We start from the raw sequence: 15,288 nt of genomic DNA, 5'->3' as shown, positions 1-15,288 counted from the left end.
TTGTGGGATTTGATTTCACATCTCTTGTATTCATACATTTGCAAAGTAATATTTATTATATTAATATCTCAATTCGAACTTGAATTAAGGGCAGACGTACCCATAGCAAGGTCGATTGGGGAACTTCCTAAACAAATCCTTGCATACTCTCTCCCTGTCGCTATCTCCTTTATTTTTCGGTTAGCAAATTATTGATTACTTTGATCTCTTGATCAACATTGTTTGGATAATAATTTTTGAATTCTTTGTTAATTAGTGTTGTTGTAGTAATCCCATATAATTTGGTAGTGGTTGAATTTATAAGAACTACAAACATTATACTAATATCCAAACTTTGTTGATTGCAGGCAAAGTGTTTGACAAATTGTTTCAACTAGTTTTTCGTGTGTTATTATCATTGGAGATAGACCGTTACTATAGTAGAGTATTCAATTTAGTGCTTGAAGTGTCGATTAATCAACTCGTGGATTATTATCATACCATTTGTACTGTTACGCATATTCGTGCTTTTCAATAGTAGGTTCGGTTAGACCATTTTGGATTCGGGAAATATTTGAAACTTGCTTCCGCGCCATAAAATTTTCTAAATCAAATTTTTGAATAAATTTTAATTTGGGATCTACTCACCCCCTCCATATCTAAGCCTACCGTCTAACAAGTGGTATCAAGAGCTCCGGTTGTTTCCGGTCTTAAGATTTTCTTATTAGGTAATGGCTACTAAACCTAAAGGTGCCTATAATAGAGCACTTATTTTTACCAACGAAAATTATGGCTATTGGAAAGCTTGTATGTGTATCCATATCAACTCCATTGATAAGGGTGTATGGGAAGTCATCATCAATGGTCCTAACAAAATTATAATGACCAATGGTGAAGGCGTCATCATACCAAAATCGAAAAATCAATGGAATGATAATAATATGAAGTTGTGGTATCATGATTGGAAAGTACAAAATATTCTCATATCCGCATTAGGTGTTGATGAATATTATCGTGTTTCTCATTATGGAACCGCCAAAGCTATGTGGGATGCATTAGAAGTTTCCCATGAGGGAACTAATGAGGTCAAACAAGCTAGAATAAACACATTAAACCAAGAAATTGAAATCTTTCGTATGAAGCATGGTGAAACCATTGCCGACATGCAAAAGAGATTCACATATCTTATTAATAGATTGAATGCTCTAGGTAATTCTGTCTACAATGTTATTGCTACTAACAAGGTTTTAAGATGTCTTAACAGAGAATGGCGACCCAAGGTCACAGCTATCAAAGAAGCGGATGATCTTAAAGCACTTGATCTTACTACGTTGTTTGGTAAATTGGAAGAACATGAGCAAGAACTAAATTTCCTTGAAAAAATGAAAAGGAGTATGAAAAGAAGATGAAGAAAGAGAAAGGTAAAGACAAGGTGGAAGAGAAGAAGTCCATTGCTCTAAAGACTTCTAGTTTCAAGTCCTCAAAGAATGAGCCTAGTGAGTGTGAAGAAAGGGATGACAAGAACTCCTATGATGATGATGTTGGGATATTTGTCAAGAGATACCAAAGGTATATTCGAAAGAACAAAGTCAAGCATTTTGAAGGAAACCTAGCCAAATTTAGAAGGGAGTTCAAGTCTTCAAAAGATGGTGAGAATAGGAAAGGTAAATTTAGAAGCTATTGTTATAATTATGGTGAAATTGGTCACTATAGACCGGTATGTATCATGATTAAGAAAGATAAAAAAATAGGGCATCACAAGAAGTCTAGTAAATCTAGACGAGCTTATGTAGCTTGTGAAAGTGTAAGTGACTCCTCAAGCGATGAAAGCTCCACTTCAAGTGTAGAATCGACCCGAATTTATCTCATGGAAAATGGAAGGAAGAAGAAACAAGCGAGTTCTTCTAAACTTGAGCTTACTAGTGATTTATCTCATTCTCAATTATAAGACGCTTTTGATAATCTTCATAGAGAAGCATTAAATGCTTCTAAGAAATTAGCTTCACATTAAAAGATATTTTTGCAATTAGAAGCTAAAGTATTAGAATCCGAAACGAAGTTGGAAGCTATTAAGAGATCTATGATAGATATTCAAAGTGACAAGAATATGAGTGAAGAACCTCCTAGGTTTGGTTGTGAATCTTGTCATAATTAGCAAAAAGAGATAAATGCTTTTCAAGTCAAATTAGACAAACTTGTACAAACTAAAAGTGCATTTGCTATTGATCCTTCTAAATATGAAAGATATTTGAATCATTCATACAAAAAGCATAAAATTTTCAAAAAGGATTTGAATGGTAAAAGCATAACTCATCGTAATCTATCTTGTCATTATTGTTGCAAAAAGGGTCATACCATTGAAAAGTGAAAATTTAAGAAGATGTTAGTTCCTAAAGGAGTCTCTCAATGGTTGCCTAAATGCAACCTTGATTTCACTCAATTCCAAGGACCCAATGAAAATTGGGTACCTATTTCCTTTGTTTAATTCTACAGGTTGAATGTCTTGAATCTACCGAAATGATATGGTATCTTGATAGTGGATATTCAAGGTATATGACGAGTGACATATTTCTTTTCATTGATTTTGTGCCAAAGAAAAAGGGGTTTGTCACTTATGGAGATAGAAATAAAGGAGATATTCTTGGAAAACGTAGTGTAGGTAATCCCCCATCTACTACTATCTCCGATATAAGGCTCGTTGATGGTCTTAAACACAACCTTCTTAGCATTAGCAAGTTTATGACAAGGGTTTTAAAGCCACTTTCACTAATACTTTCTTGTTTTTTATTTGAGCATAATGAGAAGAAGTATTATTTGTTTAAGGGCTTGAGAGTCAATAATACTTATATGCTAAATTTAGATGATGTGTCATTGGTTGGTACTAAGTGTCTTTCTACTATAAGTGAAAAGTCTTGGTCGTGGAATAGGCGCTTAACTCATATGAATGTTGACTTACTAAATAAGGTAATCTCAAAGTATCTAGTCATTGGACTTCCTAAAATGAAGTTCACAAAAGACCACCTATGTGAAGCATGTCAAATGGGGAAGCAAACGAAGGTCTCTTTTAAATTAAAAAAAAGTTGTTTCAACATCTAGACCTCTCGAACTTCTTCATATGGACCTCTTTGGTCCTTTTAGGACAAAAATATTAGGTGGAAACTATTATGACTTTGTTATAGTTGATGACTATTCTAGTTTTTGTTCGGTTATGTTTTTGTCTAGTAAAAATGAGACCTACCCAACTTTCAAACGATTTGCTAGATTATTCCAAAATAAAATGAATTTGAAAATTGTTTCCATTCAAAGTGATCACGGAGGAGAGTTTGAAAATATTCTATTTGAAAAGTATTATGAGAAACATGGTATTGAGAACAACTTTTCAGCTCCTAGAACTCCACAACAAAATAGGGATGTGGAGCATAAAAACCGAGTTTTAGAGGAGTTAGCGAGGATGATGCTTAATGAAGGTAATTTACCAAAGTACTTCTAGGCCGATGCTATTAGCACGACGTGTTATGTTTTGAATAGGATATTGATACGTCATGTTCTAAACAAAATCCCATTTGAATTACTTAGAGGTAGAAAACCTAATGTTTCTCACCTTCATGTCTTTGGATGTAAATGTTTTATTTTAAACAATGGAAAGGACAATCTAGGTAAATTCGATGCTAAAGCCGATGAGGGTATCTTCCTTGGATACTCACAATCTAGTAATGCATATAGGGTCTATAACAAGAGGCTACTTATTATTGAAGAGTCCGTTCATGTTTATTTTGATGAGTCTTTTCCAAAAAATGTTGGGAAAGGTATTTCTTTTCATGATATAGGTGTGTTTTCACATGACATTCTCAATGAAGCTGATGAATGGATTGATCAACCTCAAACGGATGAAAATGAGAAATTAGAAGGTGATGATCACGAAGAGGAAAAGGAGGAGAGTCCGACTCCAATAGATAACCTTCCTTTGACTTGGAGAACATCCTAAGATCACCCTATTGATAATATTCTTGGAGATATCACAAGAGGCGTGATAACACACTCTAAGATAAGTAACTTTTGTTATCGCTTTGCTTTTGTGTCACAGATTGAGCCTAAAAATGCTAAAGATGCATTACTTGATGATCATTGGCTCATGGCAATGCAAGATGAGATAAATCAATTTAAAATGAATATTGTTTTGGACCTTGTCCCATGTCCAAAACATCATTAAGCAATAGGCATGATATGGGTTTTTAGGAACAAGCTTGACGAAGATAGAGTGATAACCCGAAATAAGGCCTGATTAGTCGCTCAAGGGTATAACTTAGAGGAGGGTATTGACTATGAGGAAAATTATGCTCCGATCCCCCGATTTGAGGACATATGCCTTCTTCTTTCTTTTGCTTTCTCTAAGAATTTCAAATTATTTCAAATTGATGTGAAAAGTGCATTTCTAAATGGTTACATTAATGAAGAGGTGTATGTTGCTCAACCTCCAAGATTTGAAAATCACGAGTATCCCAATCATGTTTACAAATTAAAACATAATTTGTATGGTCTCAAACAAGTACCTAGGGCATAGTTTGAGCGAATAAGCAAGTTTTTTATTAATCAAGGGTACTTAAGGGGAAAGGTTGACACTACTCTTTTTATTAAGCATCGTGGAAATGATACTCTTCTTGTACAAGTATATGTTGATGACATTATTTTTGGATCTACTAATATGCAACCTGTCAAAGAACTTTCTAAGCTTATGCAGAGAGAGTTTGAAATGAGCCTTATGGAAGAGCTAAATTACTTCCTAGGTCTTCAAATAAAATAATTAAATGAAGGCACATTTGTTTGTCAAACCAAGTATTGCAAGGACTTGCTAAAGAGATTTGGCATGGTTGATACAAATTCGATTGACACTTCGATGGCTATGAACGGTAACTTGGAAAGGAACGAAAATGGTAAGGACATGGAAGTCAAGAAATATAGAGGTATGATAGGTTATCTTCTATATCTCACTGCATCTAACCCATATATCATATTTAGTGTCTGTATGTGTGTACGATATCAATCGTCCCCTAAGGAATCTCATCTTAAAGCCGTCAACCATATTTTTAGGTATCTTCATGGTACTTTAAATTATGGGCTTTAGTATTTCAAAGGGAGTGATTGTAGCTTAGTTGGTTACATTTACTCCGATTCTGCTGATTGCAAATCAGATATGAAAAGTACTATATTTTTAAATTCCTTAGTTAGTTGGCATAGTAAGAAACAAGCTTCGGTTACATTGTCAACTGCCGAGGCGGAATACGTAGTGGCCGGTAGTTTTTGTGCTCAAATTTTGTGGCTTAAACAACAATGACTTGATTTTGATATAAAACTAAGTCGTGTTCCAATTTTGTGAGAAAATAATAGTGCCATTAACCTAACTAAGAACCCGGTGCTACATTCTCGTACTAAGCATATTGAGATTCGTCATCACTTCCTACACGATCATGTTGAAAAAGGCGACATTGTTTGTGAGCATGTTGATAGTAAAAATCAACTTTTCGATATATTTACAAAAGCACTTGTGACCGAACCCTTTTTTAACATTCGATGGAAATTAGGAATTCTTGACATCTCAACACATTCCTAAATGTAATGTTAATGCACTTTGAATATATCTCGTCCATCTAATATTTCTTTAAAGGCATACTTCATAAGAGTGCATTCCTCAGCATTTCACAATCAAGGTACTATCGTTTCATTTTCCATTTTTGTGTGTAAGCTTTTCTTTTTGCATGTTGTTTATGGTCCATATCATTTCAAACATATTTTTAGGTATATTCATGTATGATTACTTCCAACAATGTCCAATTGATGTATATCAATTTATATGTTTATAGTGACGTTATGGTATCTTCTTTTTCCTTGAAATATAGTAATTGGTGCATCAGTTTGTTATCTATTTTTCTCATGATTTATGGTTGAACATGTTACATTATTAACAATATTCTTGATTGTGTGTCATTGTTATGTTTTCATCTCTGTGTTTAGTTTATATGGTGGTACTTTGTTTATCGCCTTTCTAGAGCACACACATGTGCAACAATTTGGGAGCACCAAAGGCATATGTCACATAATTGTGTTGCTTTTGTAGCATGTCAAGTATTTTGTGTTCACTGTGTATCCTTCATTCTTCATGATTGTGTTGTGATTATTTGGCATAAGTTGTGACAATTAAGTTCTATTGTTGCATTATTGTCTTTTACTTATGTTTATGAATTCCTTTTCAATATGCAAATCATTCTATGTGAGTGCTATCATATTGGTGCTCTTATCTTTGCAAACCGTTTCTATGTGTTTTATTTGTTTATGCGTGATTTAAGATTCTTCTCATTGTTTGCTTCGTTTCTTTTTGATGTTGTCAAAGGGGGAGAAGCAAGATGAAGTGAGGTACATATTTTCAGGGGAAGCTTTTCATTGCAAACACACCGTATCAAGTTTTTCCATCATCAAAAAGGGGGAGTATGTGAGTTCAACTTCCGTTAGATGTGTTTTTATGATGTCAAAACTATGATACTTTAGTGCTAATGTATATTGGACAATATCTTCTGAATCTCTATGTGCATCTTAGTATAGGAAGCATAAAAGTATTTGGAAACAATGTGGAAATGTCTCATGCAATAAACATGCATGACAAAACATTTTTTTGTGAAAAATAGCATTACAGGTCGACACATGCAACTATAGGTCGACCTATGGAAACAATTTCCTAGCTATAGGTCGACACATATGTTGTTGTATTAAAGCCTAAAGCCTATTTCCTAGATAGTAATTGTGATAGAAATTCAGTATATATATATATATATATATATATATATATATATATATATATATATATATATATATATATATATATATATATATATATATAATATATATATATATATATATATATATATATATATATATATATATATATATATATATATATATTTTTTTTTTTTTTTTCGGTTAGCAAATTGTTGATTACTTTGATCTCTTGATCAACATTGTTTGGATAATAACTTTTGAATTCTTTGTTAGTTAGTGGTGTTGTAGTAATCACATACCATTTGGTAGTGATTGGATTTCTAAGAACTACAAACACTACACGAATATCCAAACTTTATTGATTGCATGCAAAGTGTTCAACAAATAGTTTGAACTAATTTTTCGTGTGTTGTTATCATTGGAGATAGACCGTTACTATAGTAGAGCATTCAATTTAGTACTTGAAGTGTTGATTAATCAACATGTGGATTATTATCATACCATTGGTACTCTTACGCATATCCGACCTTTTCAATAGTAGGTTCAGTTAGACGATTTTGGATCTGGGAAATATTTGAAACTTGCTTCCGTATCATAAATTTTTCTAAATCAAATTTTCGAATAAATTTTTAACTTAGGATCTTTTCACCCCCCTCTAGATCTCGGCCTATCGTCTAACACATTTCGTGATTGATGTTTTTATGCTATGGTGAAGCATGTGTGACACTCTAATTGTAGATTTTTATTTGAATTATTTTATTAAATGTTTAGTCAGAGATTAGGGTGTTACAATGCTGAATTGCATAACCCAAATGAAGTCGAAGAAGAACCAGAAGTTGTTGACGAAGTTGAGGAGACTGATAATGACTACCTATTGACAAGAGACAGGTCGAGAAGAGTCATCAAGCCACCCCAGAGACTTGGTTATGCATATCTCATAGCTTATGCCTTAATCTCTGCAGATGAGGTTCTAGATGAAGAACCTAGAGACTATAAGGAAGTTATAAGAAGTCGAAACAAGACTGAATGGATGAAAGCCATGGATGATGAGATGAAATCTCTTCATGATAATAACACTTGGGAGCTAATCTAGAAACCTTCAAGGGCCAGGTTAGTCAATTGTAACTGGATTTTCAAGGTTAAGAAAGGAATCAAAGGAGTGATATCGAAGCAATTTAAGGCAAGGTTAGTCACTAGGGAGTTCACTCAGAAAGAAGGTGTCGACTTCAATGATGTGTTCTCACATGTTGTAAAGCACATATCCATTAGAATGTTGTTATCCATAGTGGAAAAGTTTCACTTAGAACTTGGACAAATGGATGTAAAGATAACCTTCCTGTATGGTGATCTAGATGAAACAATCCTGATGAGGCCACTTGAAGGGTATGCAGAAAAGAGAAAGGAAGATTATGTGTGCAAGCTGAATAGGTCGTTATATGGCCAATCTCCTCAACAATGGCATATGAGATTCTACAAGTTCATGGCACATATATGTTTCACTAGGAGGAAATTCGACCATTGTGTTTACTTCAGATTTCGACCTAGAAATTCACTTGTTGTTTTGTTGCTTTATATGGATGACATCCTCATAGCAAGCAACAATGTAGAAGATGTTATGAAAGTGAAGGTTGAACTTGATAAGTAGTTCAACATGAAGGATCTGTGAGATGCCTCTAGGATTCTTAGGATTGGCATCCAAAGAGATAGAAAGTAGTCGAGATTATACGTATCTCAAGAGACATGCCTACTGAAGATTCTCAATAAGTTTGGTATGTCGAATTCAAAGTATGTTGTAACACCGGTTAATCCTCAGTTCAAGATGAGTACGACTCAAAGTCCTAGTACTGAAGTCGAAAGAGCCTATATGAATAACATTCTATATGCTAGTATAATAGGTTCTTTGATGTATGATATGGTTCGTACGAGGCCAAACATATCATTTGCAGTGAGCCTTGTAAGCAGGTACATGGCCAATCTTGGAAAGGCGCATTGGCAAGCATTGAAGTGGATTATAAGATACATAAATGGGTGTCTAAGTGGAGTCATTATTTTTGGTAGAGCTTGTGGTCATGATAGCAAAGTCAAAATAAAGGATTTGTCGACTCTGATTATGCAGGTTGTGTCGATTTCAGAAGATCTATTTTTGGATATCTATTCATTATGATTTGCACAAGAATCAATTGTAAAGCAAGACTTCAGAAGGTTGTTGCCTTATCAACCACTGAAGTGGAGTATATTGCCCTCATTGAAGTTGTGAAAGAAGCATTGCGGCTTGAAGGTTTTGCTAAGGAGCTGAAACTTCAAGGTCAAGTTATCACTATTAAATGTGATGGTCAAAATTTCAAACATCTATTGAAGAATTCATCATATCATGAGCGAAACCAATCACATCGATGTGAGATTGCATTTCGTCGAAGAGATAATCGAGCGTGGAGAAGTCCAGGTGCTGAAGGTTTTGATTGATAACAATGATGTTGATATGATCACCAAGTTATTGTCAAGTAGCAAGTTATTCCACTATATGCAGTTGATAAAACTATATGATGAAAGCTGGTTTGTTCCCTTATTGTTGTAGAGTTTGTTCCAAGGTGGAGATTCATGGTATTTTGGGTCAAACTCTAGTCTCGACAAGGATAACTTCATGTTTCGACAGAAGTTATGCATGATGTAGTCGAAGTCTGATCAAATATGCAAGAGTCGAAGATATGTGTGTTGTAGTCGAAGCTTGTTCTAGCATGCTGTCAAAATATGTTAGTTTGTTGTTTAAGTTAGCATGTCGAATTGAGAGGTAGTGTTTAATTTTCTTATAAATAACATACTAGTCATCATTTTTCAATCAATCCATCATAATCTTAATCAGATAGAGAAAGTAGTGTGATTGAGATTCAATTGTAAACATTATTATTTAATGTAAAATTGAATCAGAAATCCAATTTGTATACCACTTTGAATTATCTTTTCTCTTCTCTTCTCTCTTTTCTTTTATGTTGTGATTTTCTTATTAATAAAAAAATCGATCATATTTTATTTTCTGGATATCACTTTCACAACTTATAAAAATCACCTCTTACCGTAGATATCTCTTAAAATATCAATTCATTAATATTTATTATTGTTTCGAAATTCTAATTGATTATTTTCTACGTAAACAGAAACTCATCACTAATGCAACATTAATGATTTTTGGAGGTAAGTACATATACCCACATAGACACACATAATTAGCTTGTAATTTTTACTTCCATTTTTCTTCATGTATACATAATATAACTGATCTCTTATACATGTAACATGTAATATATCATAGATCAAAGATTGTATACACAATAGATATATAGCTTATTTCTTCTTCATCATTCATACCACTTGAAGTGTTTTCACTATTGCTTCCTCTTCATTTTGTTGTTCTGGAGAGATCTTGCTATCTGTAGAGTGTTGTTTAGATTTGTCACACTTGGACATTGCTGGTTTATATTTACCTAAATTTGATAGTTCTTCAACACAGTTCACAATGTCTTCCACACGTGCTACGATTTCAGTCAACAAGGAAACCATGGTGACCACTTGAATAATATCCATTATTGGAATTTCCATTTTTGCATCATCATTCTTTTGTGTGTTTGGATAAGATTTTAATAAATTTTGTAGCTCTTGTGCTGCACTGTTCATCTCTATGACCAAAATATCAAGTTTGTTAGATTTTGTCATACTTGTTATTGTTATTGCTAACTCTCTCAAAACATTTGCAGAGATGTCTCCCACTTGTATAGAGGTTTTGCTCATAATCTTCCTTATGTCATTTGAGCTCTGCAAAAAATCATCCGAGAATATTTTTTATAGTCGACTCTGTTTGATAAAAATAACTGATAGTTGATAACTGATAAGTATTTTGATATATTACCTTGTTTTCTGAATGTATGCATCCAATAAGAGCATCAATGCAAGAAGCGCATCTACGCATTGTTGCTCCGATTTTAAGATATTGTTTCCATGGATGACGGAAATTGAATCTTCCATGTGCAGGCTCCCATCTAGCTAAGTTGGCCTGAGATTAATCAATGATATTATTTTAGTCACATTCAAAAAAATTGTTAGTTAAAGGTATTGTACATATAAGTTAATATCTTCCATATTTATATATATATATACCAATGATTCTTCTGTTGCTTTAGAGTTTAGCACACATTTATAACCCATCATCTTTTTGTTAGACTCCTCACTTGCAGTTTGTGCTTCAAAGTACTGAGCCACACAACCTGAATTAAGACATACACACAATAATTATATTCAACAACTAGTATAGTAGTGCATGGTACTATATGAAATATATATAATAAAGATTATACAGAAATAGAACGCAAACAGACAACGAGTTGTTGCACTGCTAGACTGACCTTGCAAGGAGTTAGCGAGTTTGTCGAGGTTTTCGGTGACTAAAACATAGAGTTCTAGACCAGCCCAAACGGGCCGAACCGTCGTGCTAACGATGATGCACAAAGAAGTTCCGATTATAATAGTAGAAATTCTTTGTTGCGCCATATTAAACAACTCGTCAATCCGATAACCAGATACCGAAACCAAACAGAAAGTTAAGATAAATATCATAGCACCATAATCAAAACGAGCTTTAATAGTTGGTATGAATCTTGAAAATGTGGCTGTAGAAGCTGAAACATAGATCCAATAATGTAATCAGTTAAGATCCATAAACCCTAATAATAATGATATTAATTTTGTTTATAAATTGTATACCTAATAGAAAGAGTGAGACTCCAACAATTATAGGTTCCCATTGATCTCCTGCTCTACTAGCAACCCAATGTACACCAAAGGCCAAAAGTCCAGCTAGGGTAGTTCCACAAATTCTGTTGATACTTTTATATATTGTTGCACCTGCAAAATAACATATAGATATATACACATCAAAAGGTTTCAATATGTAAAAAAAAGAATTTGTCTCATAATTTTAACGACGGTGGCACTACGTACCGGCCGTGTATTCGAAGACGACGATCACGGTCATGACGGCCCACATAGCATTTCTTCCAACTCCATCATACAAAGGCTTTAAATAGTAGAAAAGTGAAACAGCTGTGAGTGCTATTCCTACTTTCAAACAATGGATGAATTTTCTTGGATCATTCACACCAATATCCCAAGCTTTCTTAAAAAATTTGCACACCTTGAAATAAAGACTTGTTATGAATGTCCACATGTTGCAAGAAACTCCAGCTCTTTTCCATGGACCATCTTCAACTTTGATTCTCCATTCAACTTCTTTTGCCACTCCCTTGTCATTAGTCATATTTATTTGTCTGTGTAAATTCCAGCTATTTGTTCTACTCTTTTATGTTGCTGGAAAAGTTAATCGCAAGCACCCTTAACCCAATGCTATGTGACTAAGTAAAGATTTACCTAAACTTAGAGGAGTATGATTTGTATTTATATAGAAACAAAGAGGCGTGTGGCATGTCACTAACATAAAGGATATTGAATATTAATTAGATTCAAGACCAAACATTCAATTTTTAAGTTTAGTTTATTGAAGATAATAGAATGTGCTAACCTTTATATAATTTCTACTCTTAGCTTAAGATGATGTAAGAGCGCAACTAAATTTAAGTGCTGTCTTTTTTAGTGTCTTCAAATTGCTTGGACATGGATGATTCTTGTATATGTTATATGATATAGTATTCCCTCGTGTCAATATAAGTAAGAAAAATCATAATTCATACTAATAAAGAAAAATCATCTCATTTAATTTGTTTTATTCAATTAAAATGATGTTACATTCTCCGAAATGTTTAATCAAACTTATTATGGAATAAATTTCTCAATCTTCAACGATCAATTCTGACCTTTAGTGCAGGATAAGTGATTTCAATACAGTTATTGATTTTTATGAGAAATTTGATAGATGTCCTCCAAACAAAATTTCCACTAATGAGTTTTTTAGTTGGACAAATCAAAATAAGCTTATGAATCTTGATACTAATAATAGCTATTACACTTGGACGAATCGGAAAAAAGGTGATGCTTACTCTTCTGTTAGACTTGATAAAGTCATTTGTAATATGATTTGGTTAGATAACTTGAACACATTCAATTACTCCAATTTGATCGAGATTCGTTCATACCATTACCTAATTCTTCTTCATTGTGATAAAGGTATGTTTCATTTGGTTAGCTCATTCAAATTTTGAAGGTTTGGACTTTGGATGATAGATGCAGACAACTAATTCCTAAGAAGTGGAATGTGGGTGTCGTTGGTTGCTCTATATGCATGTTTTATCTCCTAAGTTGAGATCTCTTAAACCTATTCTTAAGAAATGGAACAAAGATACATTTGGAAATATTTCTCTTAAAGTCACTCAAACTAATGATGAAGTTAACAAAATAGAAAGTTTGATTAATTATGCATGTTACAATGATGATATTAGATCGGAGGGAAAAATTATCAACTTCTATTAGAAAAGGCAACGCATATGCATGGTCAATTTTGGAAGAACATGGTTAGGAATAAGTGTTAACGATGGATATAGGAATACAAAGTCTTTTCACACTACAGTCAAATAGAGATATGCTACTTTTTTTTAGAGGAGAGCATTGAATTAGATAAACATATTATTAACTTCTACGCAAATTTATTTAATTCATAAAACAATTGTAGTTATATTGATCTGGTAGAGAGAACAATCCCATGAGTTATAAATCTTTTGAATAATGAATATCTCATTATAATGTCTCAGTTGGGGGAAATTGAAAATGCATTGCAAAAAACGGATGATAATTTTTCTCTAGGCCCTATTGGCTTTAGGGGATGTTTTTTTAAGATTGTTGGGATAAAGTATGGACTAATGTGATTAATTCAGTGAATCAATTCTTTAAACAACGTTGGATCCTTCCTAATATCAATTCAGTAAATGTGACTTTGATACCTAAACAACGTCGAGCATACTCTATTGAGCAGTATAGACCTCTTGCACTTGCATGTTTCAAATCAAATTGTCACTAAGATTATTTCAGACAAGTTTACCATCTTAACTTCTAAATATGTTTCAGAACACCAAAGAGGTTTCATTATGGACAAAAATATTTATGGATGCATTGGAATTACTTCATAACCCATTAATATAATGGACAAGAAATCTTTTGGAGGTAGTATGAATTTGAAGATAGACATCAAAAAAGCCTTTGATACTTTAGATTGACAAAATCTTATTAAATTTATTATTCAATTTGAATTTAATTAAAAGTTTTGTAATTGGATTCTTATCATTCCTCACTCATCAAAACCATCAATCATGATAAATTAGAAAGATGTATGATTTTTTCTTGCTCTAGAGACGATGAGATCTGCTGTCTTTCTTGCTCTTCTGCATTGCTGAAGCGACACTTAGTAGGAAGTTATCTATGATTGTGGTTGAGGGTAAGTTGACATCCATTTCAGGTGGTAAGACAACCATTCCTAATCACACTTTATTTGCATATGACCTTTTGATATTCTGCAAAGCTACCAGAAAAAATGCTCAAGTATTTAACCATATCCTTTAAGAATATGGTTACAACTATGGTGAACACATCAGTCCAACAAAGTGTGAGCTATATAGTGGAAGTAGTTTTGAATCTAGGCTAATGCACACTTCAAATATGCTTGGATTCATTGTGTGACATACATTATTTAACCATCTTGGACTTCATATATTCAAACGTAAGTCTATAACTCATCATATTCAGATCATAAGGGATAGAGTATTGGCCAAGCTAGATACTTGGAAGGGCATCCTTCTTTCTATGATGGTAGGGGTCAATTGGTCCAGTTAGTCATACAGGATATGCTTCTGTATAGTCTTAGAATTTATGAATGGACAATAAATCTTCTTAACAAACTGGACTCATACATCACAAATGTTGTGTGGACAGGTATCACATATAATATAAATTTTATTACTACAACTTGAAAGGTTAATTTCTCTTTTTTTCTGAAGGAGGTATTTGTTTGAGAGATATTAGAAACAATAAACAAAGCTGATTATTTATATCATTGTTGAAAGTTGTTGACTATTAATAATCAATGTTTTTCTATACTAATGGAGAAAACATAAACAACGATGATTAAAGTCAATGACAATAGCTTTCAAATGTGAGTGCAACTTCCCTTTAGATGTATTTTATATGATGTCAAAACTAAAATATTTTAGCCTTTATGTATATTGGACGATATCCTCCAAGTCTTAATGTGTGTCTTAGCATTAGGAAGCATAAAAACATTTTGAAACAAGTTAGAAAAGGTCCCATGCATGAAAAACAAGTTTTTATATGAAAAAAAAGTATACAAGTCGACAAATATGTGCTATAGGTCGACACATAGAAGAAACATTTTCCTATGTGTCGACAGATATGATTTTCAGGTTGGCTCATGTACCTCATTTTTAAAGCCTGTAGCTCGTGTTTGATGTCCCGCCTCCATAGGTCTACAAATGATCCATACAGGTCGACACATGACCTATACAGGTCAACACATGCATTGAACAGGTCTAA

At 33.2% G+C, this 15,288-nt stretch overlaps 1 protein-coding gene across 1 annotated transcript; it reads right to left on the bottom strand.

Annotated features, from left to right (window-relative positions):
• Window positions 1–9,973: 9,973 nt before the first annotated feature.
• On the bottom strand, window positions 9,974–12,052 carry LOC127093569 (aluminum-activated malate transporter 10). Its single transcript, XM_051032520.1, has 6 exons — window positions 11,737–12,052; window positions 11,500–11,640; window positions 11,142–11,414; window positions 10,897–11,003; window positions 10,649–10,792; window positions 9,974–10,554 (listed from the first exon to the last, which is right to left on the bottom strand). The coding sequence occupies exons 1-6, from the start codon at window positions 12,050–12,052 to the stop codon at window positions 10,105–10,107; spliced, it is 1,431 nt and encodes a 476-aa protein (XP_050888477.1). The 3' UTR covers window positions 9,974–10,104.
• Between the last annotated feature and the right edge of the window lie 3,236 nt (window positions 12,053–15,288).

This window comes from Lathyrus oleraceus, chromosome 6 (genome assembly GCF_024323335.1).
Source record: "Lathyrus oleraceus cultivar Zhongwan6 chromosome 6, CAAS_Psat_ZW6_1.0, whole genome shotgun sequence".
NCBI lineage: Eukaryota > Viridiplantae > Streptophyta > Magnoliopsida > Fabales > Fabaceae > Lathyrus > Lathyrus oleraceus.
Note: the sequence above shows the minus strand (reverse complement) of the source record. Positions and strands in the feature narration are given on the sequence as shown.